The 20,533-nt window shown below is 42.0% G+C and overlaps 1 protein-coding gene across 1 annotated transcript in view; it reads right to left on the bottom strand.

The window, feature by feature from the left end:
* The window catches only part of TRPM5 (transient receptor potential cation channel subfamily M member 5), a 36,091-nt gene that overhangs the window by 2,164 nt on the left and 13,394 nt on the right, over positions 1 to 20,533 (bottom strand). Inside the window, exons 11-24 of the mRNA XM_077924650.1 lie at positions 20,402 to 20,533; positions 17,348 to 17,471; positions 14,037 to 14,182; positions 13,577 to 13,689; positions 12,007 to 12,102; positions 10,214 to 10,472; positions 9,704 to 9,822; positions 9,449 to 9,581; positions 8,699 to 8,873; positions 7,426 to 7,594; positions 5,591 to 5,769; positions 4,777 to 4,909; positions 2,975 to 3,047; positions 2,126 to 2,216 (exon numbers count right to left, since the gene is read on the bottom strand). Of these exons, the coding sequence (XP_077780776.1) occupies positions 2,126 to 2,216; positions 2,975 to 3,047; positions 4,777 to 4,909; positions 5,591 to 5,769; positions 7,426 to 7,594; positions 8,699 to 8,873; positions 9,449 to 9,581; positions 9,704 to 9,822; positions 10,214 to 10,472; positions 12,007 to 12,102; positions 13,577 to 13,689; positions 14,037 to 14,182; positions 17,348 to 17,471; positions 20,402 to 20,533 (1,942 nt within the window). The remainder of the gene's footprint in view (positions 1 to 2,125; positions 2,217 to 2,974; positions 3,048 to 4,776; positions 4,910 to 5,590; positions 5,770 to 7,425; positions 7,595 to 8,698; positions 8,874 to 9,448; positions 9,582 to 9,703; positions 9,823 to 10,213; positions 10,473 to 12,006; positions 12,103 to 13,576; positions 13,690 to 14,036; positions 14,183 to 17,347; positions 17,472 to 20,401) is intronic.

Raw genomic sequence — 20,533 nt, 5'->3', positions numbered from 1 at the left:
CTGTTGACAACTGTTAATGACTGCAATTGGTCTTACAGAAAAAAGAAATGGGTGAGATGGCTAAAAATAGCTTTATCATGTATAATGAAATCCAATGTCTCTATTCAGACCAGGTCTCTCCATGGTTTTAAGTTCGGTAATAAGTTGCAATTCAGCCACTTCTCTTTCCAGTCTATGCTAAGTTAACACCTGTAGTTATTTTATGAAGCAAAGGTTTCTTTCTGGTTGATGGTGTTAAAATAAGCATAACTAGGAAGATAGCATCTTTGGTTACTGCTGCTGTGAACGGGTCACTTGCATAAATGCAAGCTTTGCACAGAAATGTCACAGACTTTCCTGGACTCTTGTGTTTCCTGGCCTTTAGCTTCACTGTCTAGAATTATTCTTCCTCTGCAGTGTCTGGTGTGCCAAGTAATGATAAGACCAAAAAAGTATTTTCTTTTCAGCAGCCTAACATGGCTTCCCCTCTGGAATTTGTCACTATGGAAGGCACTGGATTTAGTAGAAATCCATTAATCTCACAAAGATTCACATTAATCTCATGAAGAGACAGAACAGACATTTTTCTATCCAAGGGCAAACAGCAGGACATTACACCATCACATCTGATGAAATAGGCTTTCGTCCACAAAAGCCATTTGTTGTCTCGGATCTAGAGGGCCTATGTGGGTGTGGGAACTCCAGTGCATACAGGACTTCCTTCAAATGACAGTGAGTGAGGAAAGCACCACATATGGATGCGGGTGGCACTGTGGTCTAAACCACTGAGCCTCTTGGGCTTGTCAATCAGAAGGTCGGTGTTTGAATCCCCGCAATGGGGCGAGCTCCCATTGGGCTGTCCCAGCTCCTGCCAACCAAGCAGTTCGAAAGCATGCCAGTGTAAGTAGATAAATAGGTACCACTGCAGCAGGAAGGTAAACGCCGTTTCCGTGCACTCTGGCTTCCGTCACAGTGTTCTGGTGCGCCAGAAACAGTTTAGTCATGCTGGCCACATGACCTGGAAAGCTGTGGACAAATACCGGCTCCCTCGGCCTGAAAGCAAGATGAGCTCCCCAAACCCATTTGAGGTAAAGGGGTCCTTTACCTTTTGAGAATTTAAGGTGACCAGGTGAAAAAGAGGAAAAGCACCTTTAAGAGCTGTGCAGCAGAAGGAATTTCAGCAGGTGTCCACTTGTTATGCAATCAACACCTGCTGATTTGACACAACTCTTAAAGGCACAGGGTGGCTGTCCTCCCTTTCGTCCGGCTGCTGTATATGCATAGAAGTCCTTGGATTACAGGAATCTCAGCTATCTTGTGAACCGCCCCAAGATCTTTTGATGAAGGGCAGTATAGAAATCAAATCAATAAAATAAGTCCATACAGAGAAGAGCCCTGAAGCATGCACTGGAGTGGGTGGGTGCGCTCGTGCCTGTGCTCCATTAGATACAATGACCTAATGCATAAGCAAGGGCTTCCTTGTTAGCTTTGGAACCAGCGTATGCTTGCATCCCTCAATGGATGTGGAGAGCAGCTGTCAACTTAATGGAGTCCACAAAGCTGAGGGAGCTGAAAAGCAGACTGTATGCTTTGAGTGCTTATCTTCACAACTGAGCATTTTGATCTGTACTGCTCAAACTGATTCCAGGGTGTAAAGTTCCAGTGGAAATACTAGGCATCATGACACGTTCAAGCATCTCTCTCTCTCTCTCTCTCTCTCTCTCTCTCTCTCTCTCTCTCTCACGCACACACACACACATCCCAGGTCTGGAACTTGGAAAGCGCATGATGCAGCAACCTTTCTGAAAGTCTGGGTTTGGTTAGTGCCTGGGCAGGAGACTGCCAAGGAACCCCATGCTCACCACTTTGAGTTCAGTGGAAGAAATAGTACTTTAAGTAATCTCTGTAATTTTTAACAACAAACACTTTTTGATAAATTGTGTGGAGTGTTTAGGGAAGCTTTTAATGTTTAATAGATTATTGTATTTTAATATTCTGAGGAATCCCAGCCAGATGGGCAGGGTATAAATATATTATTATTATTATTATTATTATTATTATTATTATTATTATTATTATTATCTCTTTAAAAATTGTTTTACTTTTGTTTATTTATTTTCAGAATTATTCTCTGCACCTTACTCACGTGTGTAATTCATAGGTTGTCTGTTCAAAAAGAAGCTGTTGTTGCTTAAGGTGTCTGCCATTGAGGAAAGGGTAACTGTGCAGTAGGAGATCTACAAAAGAAATGGTTTTGGTATCACCACATCTTCCATTACCATTCAAAATGACACACTGGCATTGCAGTCCTAAAGAGATCTGGCAGATTTGCTTGCGATTTGAATACATTTTTAAAGCACAAATTAATCAGCTAAAGCATAGCTTCACAGTTGCATTTTTAGCTCTGTTGCTGCTGGTGAAGACCTTGTCTCTAATCTACATTCAGCCAATGACTTATGGACCTTGGTCTTAGGTGCCATTTGAATGAATAATATTGAAGGCAACTTGCTGTATCTGCACTTCTAGTTTAGTAGGGATGTGAAGGGCGAGGGAAATCCTTGCTAAGGTTCAGAGTCCAAACTTTAGACCATAGATTGAAAATGAAGGCAGAGATAAAACTGGACTGGAAAGTTTCCTCACTAAAGTGGGAAAATGAAGAACTCTTGACTGTCTGATGGACAAAAATACCAGTTTGAATGGCAGGGTGCCTGATCTCTATAATTTATAATTTATAATGTCATTTAAAGATAGGTTAACAAATTCATATTAGCATATATGAGGAATTTCTTGACCAGATCAACACATTAACACATGTGTTAATCAATACATCAATTCTATTTTGTCCAAATAAGCTGAGACATATTATCCTGTCTATACAATGCTTTGTAAGCAGATTTTGGAAAGAATTGTGCAATTAAATCCATGCTAAAAAATTCTATAGCTATACCCTGCATGAACAAAAGCACAGCTGAAACACAAGAAAAAGCATTCTTACTTGTGATTCCAAAGATCTAAGCCGTTTCTCTTGGTCTTTCAGACCATTAAAGTACTTTGAAAGATTGTTCACCCTGTTTTGAGGGGGGGATGAAAATCAAAACGGTGAGCAAAGAGGTAGGCACTAGAGGAGTTTAGATAGACATTTTATTGGATCAAACATGGATTAGACTCCAGTACATGACTGGGACAGTGGCCATTGGGTCTGTTGCAAAGGATTCAGTCCAGTGAAAGTAAGTTGAGAGTAAAGTCCTTCTTAAATGTACAGTGGTGCCTCGCAAGACAAAATTAATTCGTTCCGCGAGTTTTGTCGTCTTGCGATTTTTTTCGTCTTGCGAAGCACAGTGTCGGGAGAGTTTTGGAAAAGCTTCAAAAATCACCAAAGTCTTTTAAAACCTCAAAAAAGGCTACTATGTACACTGCGTTCTATGAGTTGCTCCTCGAAGTCAAGTCGCAACTGTATTAACGGTGTTAAGAAAAAGGAAACAAACTTGCAAGACGTTTCCGTCTTGCGAAGCAAGCCTATAGGGAAAATCGTCTTGCGAAGCAGCTCAAAAAACAAAAAACCCTTTCGTCTTGTGAGTTTTTTGTCTTGCAAGGCATTCGTCTTGCGAGGTACCACTGTAACAGTTGAATTGTGTAAATAGAAAGGGCAGTGGGATTGAATCTACCTTCCCTCCCCCCAGCCCCGAACTGGCTCACACCTGCCTATACTGACTCTGTTTTTCTACCTGCAATTCTTGTTCCCCATTTTTTGAGCAAGTGTGCAAATTGTGGTCATTGGTGTAGGTCCCACACGTATACAGGAGTTCATACAGTTGAAATTTCCATGCAACACTTGCTAAGTTGCAACTCCTCCATGGGCTTTCATCTGCTCCCATCAGTGATTCTGTGGCAGAATACATCCTCTCTGCTTTACAGAAGGGTCATGAGATTTGGACAGCAAATGGCTTGAATGCATGCTGTGTTCCTCTAGTTCCAATGGAAAATCTGTTTTCTAAGTAATTGTGCCCTGAGTAATTTGGAATGCTTTGGTTACCCACTTAACATAGGGAAGGAACTGCTTATCTTCTGTCTCAGAACCAAACTAGGCACTCACATGGTGACTAAATATGCATGGACTGGTTTATAAAGCAGGAATGGTTTTGTTTGTTTGTTTTTAATTTAAATGGAGTGGGGTGGACTTCTAGGGCTGGAGTCAATCGCGGGAGAACATTTTCAGACAGTGTAGCTCAGGGAGACAAGAGTGAGTGGCTTTCACTTCCTCTAGAGATGGATGAATTTGTCAATTTTGGGTTCTCTCAGTTTCTCATCATTCAGTTCTAAATTTAAGCCCTTGTAAAAATTAATCAGCATTTTAATGCAGATTTCTCTTAATATACACTTTTTTCTGCAATGCAATTTCTCCTAATATAATGCTTTTTTGTATGTTCATTTGCAAGAATATCTGCATTTTAGGCACTTTGCCCTAGTATGTGCATCTTTCTACACATTACTTGGCTGGAGAATTTCATTGCAAAATTTGGAGAAGTGCAGGTGTTGAAGCGTGATTCTGTTTCAGTTCATGCATTGTTATGGAAAATGAGTATTAGATAGGTTTGCCTTTAACCTGAACTGAATCATTTTTTCTCTCCCTTCCCTAAGTTTCTCTTTCCATGCATTGATAAAAAGTAAACTCCACCCATCCAGCTTTATAACCAAATCAGTGTTCACATGTTTAATAAACACAGACACAAAAGTCTGGTTTGGCCCTCAGCTAGCATCAAAACAGAGATTTGGAAGTCCCTATCCATAGATACGCACTTGTCTGACATTTTCTTTAGCCGTTCTTCACTGCTTTCTTTCTTCTTTGTTTCCAGATTTGCCAGGTAGTTTTCTTTTTGTAGCATCTCCCACATTATGATTTTTTGATCCAGACCTCCTGGCAGATCTCTTTCTATAGTAAAAGAAACAAAACAGCACAATGTGATTAAGTATGAGGGTTGGGGAACGCCAACCTGTGTGATAGAAGAAAGGAAGTTCAGAGCCTAGTGAGTCAGATTTTCCATGCAAAAAAAAATTATTGCTGTTCATATATACTTAGTTCAAGGCGATGAGCTAGAAAATCTTGAATATGTCAGAAAGGTTTGTGTTCACTCCTAGAGCTCCTTCACATGCACACTTGATATAACTGGAGCTGTGAGAGGTAATAGCTCCAATTATCTACAGTATTAGAATGGATCCATGAGACCACTGCAAATAAAAGCATGCCCATTCCCCCTTTCTTTAATACTGAAAATCAGACTTCTGGAATGCTAAAAAAATATTAAATTATTAAAGACAGAGCTGTAGTTTCTAACGCTGAGTGCTATCTTCTTCAGTAATCTGTATCCTTTAAAAAATATTAGTAACTCGTCATTAATTATTTAGAAAGAACATTTAATTGCTATTGCACAAAATTGATTTTTTTTGAAAGCAGCTTTAGTCAGAAGTGAGCAGAACTATTGTATCAGTCCACATTGCTTAAAAGGTAATGTTTTTTAATGGAGGCAGTGCACATACTCGTTTGAGAATCATCCTGCATGTGTGGACCCTCGGATTGTGCTGAACATCTTACCATTACCTCTCTACAGCTTACCCAGGTGCTCCTTTTTGTGCTCTGTCTTTTTAAAGATCCGTCTAAGAAACAGCTTAATGTGGTCAATAATGATGAAGGGAGGGGCAAACGCAGGCCGGCCGTGGTATTCCACAATCAAGTTGTAACGCTGAAATTTCCAGAAGATGTCTGCATTTCCCTGAACAACCTGAAAGGTGTAACTTGAACAGGGAGGGGGGAGAATCACATCAATAAAAATCTCATGTTTGTTTCTTTAAGCCATCTACATACCGCTTAATCACCAAAGTTTCTAACGATGCACATGAAGGTGACAAAAATATATGGTAGGATAAAATCAAGCAAAATGAGTCCAAGACAGAAAACTTTCCCTATGATACCCCGCTGATGCTGGAATAGAAAGGTTTTTGGCAAGAATGTGAAGCTCAGCAAGGAGGTGCCTGGTCTAATCTCAGCCAGGAAGGGGATCCACAGAATTGCTTCCAAAATACAGAATGCACAGCTTCTGGTGTATATAAGCAGTCCATCTGAGCCATGATGGAACATTAACAGAGACTCTTCCAAAGATCCCAGTAACTGGGCAGGGATATAAGGAGGAGTCTGAAGCAACAAAGAACTATCTCCCAATGCTGCATGAACCAGCTCTTAAAAATAATAATAATTCCACAACCATTATTTAGGGGCTTTTAAAGTAGCGTCTTTCCAAATGTGTTGCGTGCCTACATTTACAGTTGGAGACAACTCATATAAAGCACCTGTAGATTACTTTAGCCTGTATTTAATGATTCTGTTTTTGGTTGGCTGTCACTCAGCTTTACAATAGGCAAGACTTTGACTTTTATTCCACCATGTACACACACGGGGAGGTACAAAATGTGTGCAGTCTTACTAAGATTATAAAATGTGCCAATTTAAAATATTTAAGGTTTGGATTGGATCCAGACTTGCCTTTTCATATATGGAAGGTTTTCTTCCCTTTGTGGGAGGGGCCAAGAAGCTGTGGGGCCGCCCTGCTGGGTTTCCCCACTCCAGCCCTCAGAGCCACCTGCCAGAGCAGGGTTTCAGGGAGGGGAAATGATGGACCATAGAAGAAATGTGGAATTGGTGAAAATGTCCTCCTTCCGCAGGAAAGTCCCCTTCAGGAAAGTTCCATAGGTGTTCTACCCATAGGTTGCCTGAACCCATTGTCTTCAGATGTCTTAAAATCTTTACAGAGTAATAGTGTTGATGTTTATCCATACTGGGCCCTGATGTATTAGACCCTTTATATGCACGTAGCGAAGAGAAAGCTTCCCCTCTCCCACCTGTTCTAAATAATTGGTGTATATTTAATTGAATTCTGCAGTAGAAATGAAGATATTGCTTTCTTTGTCATGTTCTGGCTATAGTTGGAAAAAGCAATTACGTTTTCCAGCCCATTCTGAAGTAAATCAGCTGAAACCCATTTTAAATGGCTTGTGAATCACACTGACTGTATTAACAACTCTCCTGCTGAGAAAGTTGGGCGCCTCTAAGTTCCAATGAAATCAATGGCAATTAAGCACATCATTTAATATGCCAATGGGGCTCTGGTGTTTTTCTGGATTGCACTCGTTATGTGCAAAATGAAGACAGTCATCAATGACTGTCCATGTCTATGCTACAGATGGGTAGCCGTGTTGGTCTGCCATAGTCAAAACAAAAAAAATTCCTTCCAGTAGCACCTTAAAGACCAACTAAGTTAGTTCTTGGTATGAGCTTTCGTGTGCATGCACACTTCTTCAGATACCATGTCTATGCTGTTATTGTTCGTACATTTAACCAGCGATTGTTGTATGCGCTTCCCTCTTTTTATAACAGGCAGGGGAAAAAATACTTGCCTGAACATGGCAATCAAGAGATTCATAAGCAGTACATTTGTAACCAGCAGGAAAATGACTAAGAGGACTATGACAAGCCAGTTGGCATAGGCATTTGGGCACGACGATGCATTATCTGTCAGGTTTGCCATTGGGCTCGGTGTGCAATTTTCAAAGTTCATGCGAGATGCTGTAATGGATTGAAAACAAAGCAATTGTCACTTTTGGAAGCTACTGATTGTTAGACCTATTAATTGCTGAGGCTGTTCTCTTTCTGCTGTGCAGATAAGCAAAAAAAAATTTTGTTTTGTTTTTTTCAATTTCACAGCTTCAGTACCATGAGGTGTGCTTGATTTTTCATTGTTGCATAATTAGAATAATGGAATACCTTAACAATTAGCAGAACAAGCATTACAAATATAGTTGACACACACACACACACACACACACACACACACACACACACACATTCAGTGACAGAAATGACATATCTATATAATGCAAATCTCTTATTATTTTTGCTATTATTAATTATTCGTCCTTCACCCTAAAGTCCCAGGGTGGGTTACAACATTAAAATACAATATTAAAACAGTTTAAAGCAAAAGGAGAGGGGAGTTCACGACATGTGGCAGCATTAGGTTTGAGAACAAAATTTGTTTAAAATAGCCTGGCCTCCTTGGCCTTGAACATCAGTGTAATGTGCAGAAATCAGAAGGCGGAACTTTTCCGACTAGAGGTAAACATTTCCACCCGCCGATGTGCACTCATAAAGGCAAATCTACAGTACTGCTCAGCTTTAGCGGGAACACTATTATCATTAATACTTATTAAATCTTGCCCATGGGAACCCAAAGCATCTTACAAGCAAACAAACAAACAAAAACCCACATTAAAACCAAGGAAGAAAAGAAATATATTAAAAACATCCCACCCACTACTAAAAGGCCACAGGTAGTTAAAGGCCAAAGGTCTGGTTATAGAGAAAAGTTTTTGCCCGGTACCTAAAGATACATAATGATGGCACTAGGTGACCCTCCCTGAGGAGAGCATTCCACAAATGAGGAGCCAGTACAGAAAAGGCCCATTCTTGTGTTGCCACCCTCCAGATTTATTGTGGAGGGGAGCACACAAAGAAGGGCCTCAGATGGTGATCTCGGGAACATTTGTGGAACAAGAGTGCAGCAGTGCTTGGGGGCCATGCTAATTGTAGAAACGATGCCATGGTTGCTTTCTCTTGTCATCCAAGTCTAAAACAACAGCAACAATAGGTCTTTTAATTCCTTAACCTTACAATCTATTTCATCCAGCGGAATCTGTCCAAATATGTGAAGATAGGGGCGGTAGAGCACCCTTCTGAAGATCCATTCTGCTCGACTGTCATCAGGATGGAGCAAGGCTTGTGTGGTCACGCCATAGGCAATGAGCCATACACTCAGGAAAAAAAGGAAGAAGAAAACATCCTTCATCTGTAAAAGGAATACATAGTCTGAAACCAAGACATAGATTAGGAATGTACAAAGGAGATAATTAAGGGACTAAGATTGACTTCTTGACAGGACTTCTCATTTCTTTATGGAACCAAGGCCCAGGCCTCTAGGGAGGGCAATTTTGTGCTACATGTGTGCCATAATGATACAGTGAACTGTCAATTAAATGGTAGGAAGTCATACCAAACTGCTCCCAAGCAGTTGAGCAAGGTTTCTTTCTTGCTGTTTAATTCAGTCCATGTCATTAGAGTACTTTATTACTATTACAGGCATGGGGAACCTCCCCCAGCAGGATTTCAGTGTCTCTTTGAGAATGTGCAGAGTGCCTTTCACGTTTCACTGTGTAATCACAAGTCCATGCACACACTCATGGTTGCTTGACCACTTACATTCCACTCAGGTAAAGACTACATGCCCTACATGCAGACTTCACTATACCCTCCAACATTTCTCCGATGAAAATAGTGCTACCCAGAAGGCCTGTGTTTGTTCCTTTGGTTTAGGAAATACTGTACATCATTGGTTTTCATGTCCATGTGAAATCTTGTACTTACCATTCTCTCCACAATGATGATCTTTGGGCCCAGTTGCTTATGGATGGCAAAAATATGAATCAGTCTGAGAGTAAACACCATAAAATCAATAGCAAGTACTGTGCGGCCATCTTGAAAGGTTGAATTAAACATTCTGGGGTTAAAAGAGAAAATATGAGTCGACTCCCTTAGATCTATTTCATTAACTTTGCTTATGGAACACTGTATATCATACATACATGGTACCACACACATGAAGCTCTCAAAACCACAAACCTGCAGGTAACTCCAACAATGAAGAAAAAGATGGCCACCATATCACACTTGTTCCAATTATCTTCTACGTACAACTTGATTTTCTTCATTAAATTCATATCTTCATCAGTGAAAAAGCTCTGTAAGTTAACAGCATTTATCATTTAGTATAATGTTACACACTTCCATGTCCCATCATTAACTTAGCATTCCAAAAGTAATTTGAATTAGAAATGTCAACAAGAATGTTGTTGTGTTGAGTGAAATTCCCTTTACTTCATGGCTCTACAGATCTTAATAGCTAACAATACATCTTTAATGGGCACCGATGGCTGGTGGGGACTTAGCTGTAGCACAAGCTGCTTGCTTGAGCAAATGGTAGAGGGAAACAATTTGACTGATAGAACATGGCCAGTAAAGGAGGAAGAAGATTTTGGTCGTGCACAAATGTGTCTATTGCACATGTGAATTCCCAGCCTCAACCTGTAAGATCTAGCTGGGTAGCTGAGAGCCATAATGTAGGTTACCCACCTGTCGGATTTCTTCCAAGACCAACGTAAAAACCCAAAAGTAAAGTACAATCTCCTGGATGGATGGGCCCTTTGGTGGGGGTGGTTTAAAATCCACTAAGAGGACATAGGCAAACAGAAGGAGGAAGGCAAAGTACATGATAACATTCCCCATAAATACTGTGACAGGAGCAGTCCAGAATTTTTTCCATTGTGTAAACACAAATGTTGCACATGCTATATTTTCAGAAGCAATTTGGGTTTCTAACTGGGCGTCTCCCCTGAAAAAAAGAGAAAGAAAATACTGTTTTGTTTGCATTTCTGAGCAGTGGTCTGTAAAGCAATTTTATAGCTTGATTGTCAGATTCACAGGCTAAGGCAGCAGTCCTATGCTCAACTGCCTGGGAGTAAGCCCCATAGAATTCAATTGAACTTACTTCTGAATAGATATGTATACAATTGAACTGTGATTGTCATCAGTTTCCTGTCCAAGGAGATCCTGAAAATTCTCTTTCCCCAGACTGTTCAATAAACATTAAGGGTGGTAGTCAACTGAGTTTTACTTAGAGTAGACCCTTTGAAATTAATGAGCATGCCTAAGGGCCATTAATTTCAGTGGGCCTACTTTCAGTAAAACTTAGCTGACTACCACCCTTAGTTACTAGAGTGTAGCTATTGAGGCAACGTGCTGCTATTGTATTTTGTTATTTAAACTTCTACAGCTCCAAACTCCAATAGAGGAAATTAATATGTAATGTTTATTTATTCTCTGTCTCATCAAAGCAAGAATAATATTCAATACAACTTTGGAAAGACAAGTTAATGAAATCCTGGCTTTGTTGAAATTAACTCTGCATCTCCCATTGACTCCACTGATAGACTAAACTATCCCCCCCGCCCTCCGAGAGACTCATACAGAAACAACTTTATATTATTTCATGTGATCCATCTATCAAGTACACTACACAATGGCTCCACTTGCGTGGGAAAAATCTGTCAACAAAATGATTACAAGTTGATTTTGCATATCTGTGGAAAGTGGTTTTCTATGATCTGCACTAAACTGCCCGTCAGTTATCATACTGCAGAGCATAACTATTCTTTATCTCTAGCATTTTTAACCCCGCTCCAGCTGATGATGATATCTGTAGCGTGGTTTGTAGTTCAGTAAAAAAGGAGACTCTGCACTCAGGCTTACAGGCTTGCAATCTGAGGCACCAGATCTTAAAGTTAGCCCAGCTAGGATGGATTTCTTAATTTTAAGATCCTCAAGGCAATTTCTCAGTCTTGGTTGAGGGCTGCAAGTGCACAGCTGCTGCTAGAGTATTGATAAATATCCTTATAATGTTATAATGTTCTTATAGGGCCAAGTACTGTGCATGGTCATCCCATCCCTGTCTGCTCTCGCCCCCCCTCCCATTTTTAAAGTCATGTTCTCTGTACACACCAGAAAGGAGACAAGGATTTCTTCACTTGATGCACATTACCAGATTTGTTTCCTCATACCAGCACCCACCGCCCTGCTTCAACTCCTATTCAATTAAGCTTTCATCTTATCATCTTAACATGGATGTCTCAAATGTACACACCTCAGCTTAACAGCGGCTTACATTTTCAAATCAGATGGAAAGGCTTGTGGCTACATGTGGTAAAGGATACATGTCTTGTGTACATGGCTTCAAAGGTAAGATGTGCACAGCCTTAACTTGTGGTTTTGCCTACTCACCTCTGTGTACCTCAGTTTAATCTCCAAGAAATGTTCTCTTTCATTACTCTGTTTTGAAGCTTCCAAATAACATTACATTGCAATCTTACCTATCTACTTCCTTGGGGAAAAGCAATGTCCTTTCAGAATCCGGGCTGTCAAGGTCTTTGCATGATTCTGGCTCCTGGGCTGATTGTGTTTCCTCACTGCAAAGGAATTGATTTACTGAAAGATATTGGAAAGCAGTTTTTCACTCCTGAGGTGAGGGGAGACTTTCAGTGCTGAGCTAAGCTTGATACATCAAGGTAAGGTAGCATAAACCACTTGCAATTGTCCTTTGGTCATTGGGGAGGGGGCGGGGGAGAGCAGGGTCATGCGCAGCATACCTGCTCCTGATCTCCACATGTTCAACTGAAGATCACTACAGAGGCTATATTAGGATCTCTCTCTAGGTGTTCCTTTGGTTCCCCTCCACATAAACTCAAAGAAGGATTTCTGTGATTTTCTGGCTCTCACTTATCATAGAGATGATTCTCCTCCACCCCGTAAGATGGAGTTTAAAGTGCTAAAAAGGGGCAGGGATTCTGTGGCTCTCCATATGTTGTTGGACTACAACTCCCATCATCCCTGCCCATTGGCCATGTTGCCTGGCACTAATCCGAGTCATGATCCATCAACATCTGGAGGGCTACAGTTTCCTCATCCCTGGGAGAAATGAATAAAATGCAATGTATTTCTCTAACATTTAGAAGTGACAGTTGACTACTTTGTATGAGTTTCTGATTTGAATGCTGTAATATTTAGGAAGGTTGGCTTTCCAGTAAGACACAAAATTATCCTACTGGAAAGCCTGTCCCCTTAGTTTCATTTAAATACTTCTGATATAGTTAATAGATACTAACTAAACTGAATCTACTCAGAGGCAGAGACATGGGAGACCTTACACATAATCCAGTTAAAACTCCAGCCTAGTGTCATAAATGTGTCTTTCCTTCATTCGTTTTTGTTTAAGTGAGTTTGTGGATCAGACTGAAATAGGTTCTAGAATCTAGATATTTACAAAAGAGAAGGAGATGAAGCCAGGAGCTGATGGACATTGATAGATGAGAATGTACAAGCAATTGAGATAATGTCTGGTCTGGCACCTAGTATGCTGTTAAGAGTGAAAAACAGACACTGATAGCCTAAGAATCTGCACAAAGTATTCATCATTCTTCCATTTGGGCAGAATAATCATACTTCTGAGATATGGGATTTGAAAACAGTTGCCACCTTTTTTCTCTATGGTAGAGACTGAAAAAGTAGCATGACATGCAGATATTAAACTGGTGCAACTTCCTACATGATCACATCTGCATTCAAGGAAGAGATTTAAAGGGTGCTTACAGTGTTTTCTACAGTGTCTACACTATGCCAGTCTACTTCTGCTCCCAATTTAATCCGGGTTTACTCTTTCTGTGGAAAACCCAATACTTCTTTTTAAAACTGCTACCAGTGAGCAGCCTGTGATACCTGAATAACCTGTTTGCAGTATTCTGGGAGAACCCTCACTAGCTGAACTTCTGCCTCTCATTCTGCTTTCAGATTAAAGAAGGAAATTTTTCTGTCACCACTATTTGTTGTCAAATACTACCTGTTTCCTACTCTTCTTCCCATGCAAAAGGTCCCTATGGTTCTTACCTGAATGATATCAAATTTGTATAGATCAGGAAAGGGCACCCAAATCCACAGATCAGCTTCAGGATTGGGGTGGATGTTGACATATCTCCCCACCAAATCTTTGTTAGAAAAGCCTGGAATTTAGGACAAAGGATGCAGCGTTGACACAATACAAGGAGTATACAAGTAAATACCACTACCCAGATATCGTTGGACTAAAACTCCAATCAACCCCTGCCAGCAAGGCAAGTGGCCAGGGGTCCAACAACATCTGAAGAGCTACAGGTTCCCCACCGAACATAATACCAGAAGAAAAACCAGAATTCCAATGACCCCCTTAAATTAGAAAATTTTCTTGGGCCACGCTTAACTTCTGGTTTCATTGACTCAGAGGAGGATATTCATCTCACTCTCTTGTTCCCAACTTTAAATCAGCATTGGTAACAACTTTCGAAGAGGACCACTCTTGGATTTTACTCACCTGCACCCCATCGTGAGCAAAGAAAGACTTGGTATCTGCTTCTGTAGCCAAGTGGAGACAAGTCGTTTTGCTCCAGTACCGGTTCCTCCTCACCAACAAAGCAAAAGCTCGGTCTTCACTATTGTGGTAGCATTCACTGAACAATTCTGCCAAGGGTGAGGGGGTGGGGGTGGGGAATAGGGGTGCAGGTGCAAGAAAAGAGAATGATACATAGAAAAAGCTAGACATATTCATATGTATGTGTTTTAAGTACTAGAGGTGTTTATACAGAAAAAAACGAGAGAATCCTTATATGTGTTTGTCTTGTTTATACAACTTTCAGTTCTGCTTTAACTGCAGAGATGCATTTGGAATGTGATGGTGTTTGATACTTTGTGACCCCCACCCTCCACAGACCCTCCCTCTAAGATTGGCCATTTCCATATTGGCAATTACTGGCAAAAATGAAACACGAAAAACAGCATGATATCCAAACAGCATGGGTTACAGTTATTAGCCTATGTGAAGGAGGCATTCTCCTCCCAGCAACACAGTCAGAGCAGAGGCATGCACACAGCTGAAGAAAAGAAAGGCAGCTGGCGGCATTTCCTGGAAGAGTCCCAGACTGAGAGAGTGAGAGAAAGCAGATAGAGGGGATAGCTTCGAGGACAAGGAAGAGTGGAGAGGCTGCAAAAGGAAGAGGCCCGGAGGAAGGAAATAAGGGGATAGAGGGCGGTGACAGAGGGGAAAGCGAGTGGGAAGCTATAATGCAGAAGGGGAGGAAGAGAAGTAGTAGGTGTTGGTCAAGAAAGTCTGGGGGCCAAGTAGCCTCCAGTGGTCGCCTTCAGGGAGTTGAGATAGGATTCCATAAGGCAGGGAACCTATACTAAAGGAATCTCTGGAGTGGAGGGGGAGAAAGAGAAAGAGTTTATGCTTTGCTTTTTGAAGTTTCCTAGCTTGTATTAACACAAAGGGAAGTGATGGATGGAAAACGAAGGGCCCTGCGTGAGGGGCAAGGGGAGAGAGGATCTCCCAGGGTGAGAGGCTGGGTGGAACAGGGTGGGGAGATGGAGATGATATTTTTATTTCAATGAATGTGAATCCCGAATGCTAAACTGAAAGAAGCATTCACAGCAAAATCCTAAATGTTAAAGACTCTGCTCTTTTGTACCACATTCAATGCAGTGACTAACATTGGGAGGTACAACAACATCTTAAACCTGGCTAGTTGTTTGAGGTCTGAAATTTGTCTGGATGCCTCCCCCCCCCCCAAAAAAAAAAATTCACTTTTGCACACTTCTATGTTTCTTGCTTTATTTTAAGAAGGAAGTTCTCAAAGTACCTACATTCCACTCTGAACAATAGCAGGAAATAATGCACATCTTGTGAGAGGGGTTTCGTTTTTTGTGAGGGGCTGAAAGAATGCAGAGGAAACAGCAGTGACTAGGCCAGAGGTGGGAGAGAACAGATGTGCAGCTACCCTGACTCTTACTCAAAAAGCTGGAAAGGTCTTAAATGTCAGCCAATGTCTGTAGCACACATGTGGTGCATGCACGTAATGGGGGGGGCCATAACTCAGTATTAGAGCCCATGCCTGGCATGCAGATGATATCATACTCAACCCTTAACATATCCCATTAAAAATATCACATAGGAGAAGATGGGAAAGACCCTGGAAAGCCATGGCAAGAGAGTAAATAGCTCTGGACTGTATCAGGGAAGGGAAACCTGTGGTCGTGTAGGTGTTCATAGAATTATCAAATCATGGAATTGTACAGTTGGAAAGAACCACAAGGATCATCTAGTCCAATCCCCTGCAATGCAGGTATTTTTTTGCCCAACGTAGGGCTTGAACTCACAACTTTGAAATTAAGCCTCATGTTTGCCAACTGAGCTATCCAGAAGGAACATGTTGTTGGACTACAACTCCCATCATTCCTGACCACTGGCCAAGCTGGCTGGGGCTGATGGGATCTGGAGCCCAAGAATAACATCTAGACTCTAGAGGGCCAGAGGACTAGATGCACAAATAGTTTGTTCTGGTATAAGGCAGTTTCCATCCCAAGTGGGACAGCTGATATAGCTCATCATCTCCAGTCACCAGCTGTCTAATCTCAGGCAGGGGCACTTGGAGGAGTAACACCTTGGATAATATTACAGTCCAGACAGGTTCAGCTGGAAGGAGGTGGTCCTTTAGACACCCTGGCGCCAACCAGCACTTTGGATTATATCTGGAAATTTACAGATAGCAATTAATGCCATAGGCCAGGAGCCAGCTTTGCCTGCTGAACAGCAGCTTGAAGGGGGAGAAGGCAGAGTGGTTCCACCTGCAACTGATCAGCCTTCAAGGACTCAGAGGAGAAGGCAATGATGAGAGCCAGCTGGCTTCAGCCTCCTTAAGCAGAACTTCCAGCAGCACTCAGTTGCTGGTAACGATTGTAGTCATAACCCTACCTTGCTGCTTCCTGCTTGTCTTTACCCTTGACCCCAATGATCATTGGATTCCATGATCCCTGGACCGTCTGACCACATGGATTGCTGTTCACCTGACCCTAGGACTTTGGACACTGACTCTGCCTCCAGGCAAGTACACCTCTGAGACTCTTCTGGTTGGCTGGCCTCCCAATCCACTAAGCTCTGCCCGTTGTTGCTCAGCAATGAGACTACGATAATTAAGCTCTTTTAGAAGTGGCAAGAGATGTTCCCAGTGGTGCCTGTCTGTCAGTAGTCTGTCACTAGCTGAAGTTTTTGAGAAGAACCCCATGCACAGTCCACAGTCCATGCACAGTCCATCGCTATAATCAATCCCAGGTGTTACTAGGGCTAGCAGTAATTTTGCAACCCCTATCCAGAAGGGGCTATCAACTAGCCCATGAAAGGCAAAAACTTGTGCCCTGATATTAATGTTGAGTGGTTTGTTTGACTGGTAGAGCTATGATCCAGTCAATTCTCATCAATGCATGCCACCTTTGTATCTTGCTCAGAGTTTTAATTACTTTGAGGAAGACATTTGTCCTGCTCCATTGCAGAGATACTTTGCAGTCCCCTTCCCCCCTGTTCAGATACCCATTACAGGAAGGCAAAACTCAAATTGCCATTTGATGCTGTTAGGTCACCTCCAGACTGTAGGTACTTTGCAGAGGTTCAAGCAGTTTGGACAGTTAAAAGTGGGTGGAATCATTCTGGCCTCGTCTGCACTAAACCTTTAAAGCTTCCACAATAAACGAGTGATTCCTTGCAAGCGTGGAACAAGGGTAATACGGGACTTGTAAAAGTACATTTGGTCTGTTTGCTCAGACAAGTTTTAAATGGTTGACACTGTATACGCTTACCCACAGCAAGCTGCTCATATTTTGCCTCTTTCATTTTGCGGACTACTTCAGCTTCTTTCTCCTGGTGGGACATCTCTCGGAGGATTTTGCAAGCTGCCAGGGCTGCAGCTACACCTTCCTGACCCTGGGGTGGGGAAACCATGTAAAATCACATCCAAATCTTAAGAGACGATTAAAAACAATAGCATCTCCTCGAGATGCCACCTGCCCTGTTTATTTCATATTTCCCAATGACTGAGCAGTAAGCACTATTACAAGAGTGGCTAGGGAAACCCGGAGTATAAATAATAAAATGATGATGATGAAGATATTACAACCACATTGTGAATACTTCTGGAAGGGCAATCCCTTTAATCTGTTGCAGCAAAAAACCCCAAAGCATCTTAAAAACCCAGACACTTATTATCGCATAAACTCCCCTGCCCCCAATTAGATCCCACTGCATTAAATAATGAAAAAGGTGCTTGCTGAAAAGGCAAAAAGCTTGTCCAAAGTAGCATAATAAGCAGCTCAAAAATGTTTTCCTCTTGAAATGAACACTTTTAACAATTAGTGCTATTTTGGTCTAGCAGATTGGGCCTAAATTTCTGGCTAGCCTTGAAGTCCCAGGGAGGCTGTGGGCCAAGGCACATCCTTTCAACATGGGAACAAACAGGATAAGAGGATTTTTGCATTGTAAACAGTGTGATATGAATGAATATGAGAATGCAGAAAAGGTCAATGGGAGAAGAGTTCATGAGAGACAATGAGAAAAACAGCAGGTGAAGGAGGAAGGTTGCAAGTAAGGAATGTGCTCACAAGTGAGGCTTAAAAAGCATTTTTTGAGGGGAGTGGCTTTGTTGTATTTGTTCCTGCCTTAAATTTGCTCATAGTGTAAATGTGCATTCTTCTGGCCAATTCAGATTTTACATTAGAATTGCAAATGCACCCCCCCCAACACACACACACACACACACACACACACACACCGATTGACAACTTTCAGGCGTTTATAGAAGTGGTTTAAATCACTTAAAGATGATTTAAGTCTAACATGGGAAACACCCCAACAATTTAGTTGATTCAGCTACATTTTCCTTCTAAGTGATGTGAAAAGCAAATTTGTATTGGGGGCTTCTCACAATAAATGCTTTCCTGCCCAAAAGAAACTTGTGAAGGTGAATTCTTCAAAGCACTGTATTGCTCCCATCTAGTGCTATGTGGGGTGTCGGTTTGGGGGGTTTTTTTTGCCATGCCTGAGGACCCTGCTTTAGGCAGTTATTTAGAATGCCTGGGGGGAGTGGGGGTTGTTTTTGTTTTTAAAGAGACAGTTGCTGCCCAGAATGGACTCTCAAAGGTGGGCCCTCTGGATTCTGGGTGGGCTGGATTATTGCCCCATGCTTTCTAAGTACTATACAGGCTGTATAGCTGTTGGTTAGAGTGTGGCTATCTCATTGCTGCCATCAATATCAATGTATTTAGGGTGCCATTTTGGAAAGGGGGTTATGGAAAGGAATAGTAGGTTGGTTGTAAGTTGCTTTGGGTTTCCCTGGGCATGATAAAATGGCTAACAAATTTAATAAATAACAGTTCAGTGGAGACCCCCCCCCCCCCCCGAAAAACAGGTTGTATTCATGGTGCTAAATAGTTTTTTGTATGAGTGGAATGACTTCCGCTCGCGCAACTGAACTTCCCCCTCTCTTCTTCCCCCTAATCTGCTCTGGCAGTTCCCCCAACCCTCCAGAACAGATCTGGAGACGGTGAGGGGGCAGTAAAGGAAAGTCCCATTGCACAAGCAGAAGTTTATCTGTCCACACTGAGTTGAATATCACCCTTGGACTTTAGGTTTCCCAGAATTGTAAATAGAGAATTGGCATCAATGAACATTTTGACAATGTGATGAAACAGAGGGTTTCTGTTCCTTCTGCCTCAGTAAATTTAGGCTCTCTTTGCCTGTGGTTCACGTAATGCAGGCATGTCCAAGCTCTGCGGTGGGCAACCCCTTTCAGGAGTCCATAATCCGAAAGCTATAGCACACGCTGCATACAGGCTTCCCTTTTATGAGAGGAAACAATGTGTTTATTCCTTTATGCCTTAGTTGTGGGGAAGCAGAAATGTCAGGTTTCCTGCTTGGTCCACCACAGGTTGACCCCTCCCTTTCCAGTAAGGTTTCTGATTCTTTCATCCAACCTGGTATCCAGGGATTGTGCCTGGTCCCAGATACAATGGCTTAATAGCAAATTACCCCTTTTACCCCGAGAAGGTCCGGGCATTAATTCCTAGCATCTCAATTTAAAAGGAGCTTGCTGAAAGCCCTTTGCCCGAGACCCTGGAAGGAATTAAGTCTGGTTTATTGTAAGGCAGCTCCATAGGATCAGACATCAGAAGCAAGGAAGGAGCCTCTCCAGGCAACAGTCTGCATCTGCTGTCTTGCAGTTTGTGGGCTATGGCATTAGGCAGGCAAGGTGCTTGCCAGGCCACACCTGGTACTGGTGGTCCTGCGGTTTGCATGAAGGCTGGGGTGGCACTATGGGGCATTTCCCCACTTCCCTCTCCAATGTTGATATATATTTTGTAATTGCTCCTGCTGGCTGTTGCTTTATTATTGCTTTTGGATGTTGCAGCCTGCTCACAAAAATGTACAGTGGTACCTCTGGTTACGTACTTAATTCGTTCTGGAGGTCCATACTTAAACTGAAACTGTTCTTAACCTGAAGCGCCACTTTAGCTAATGGGGCCTCCTGATGCCACCGCGCCGCTGGAGCACAATTTCTGTTCTCATCTTGAAGCAAAGTTCTTAACCTGAGGTAATATTTCTGGGTTAGCGGAGTCTGTAACCTGAAGCGTATGTGACCTGAAGCGAATGTACAGAGGTACCACTGTATCATAAAAGGCAGGAAATAAACAAAGCAATAATGATAGCCTCCATAGTAAAGAGTCCATTTTGGATTGCTGAAGGGGAGGTATCTAAGTTCCCTCTCCCCACCAGTATCTTCTATTTGCCCCTCCAATAAAATACAGGTAAGTAGCTAAAATAAGCATTTGAAATCTGTAGCACTGCACTATGAAGCTTACCATCGCCCAGAAGTAGTACGCCATCTTGTGCCAGTTTTGAAGTACTGCCCATAAGAATAAATCTCTCCAAGGATTTTCGCTTTTCTGATTCATATCCAAAGGGCTCGGTACCCTTTTTGCACTTATCTTATC

The sequence above is a fragment of the Podarcis muralis genome, chromosome 1, assembly GCF_964188315.1.
Source record: "Podarcis muralis chromosome 1, rPodMur119.hap1.1, whole genome shotgun sequence".
Classification (NCBI taxonomy): domain Eukaryota; kingdom Metazoa; phylum Chordata; class Lepidosauria; order Squamata; family Lacertidae; genus Podarcis; species Podarcis muralis.
The sequence above is the reverse complement of the archived record's forward strand: the minus strand, read 5'-3'. Positions and strand labels throughout refer to the sequence as shown.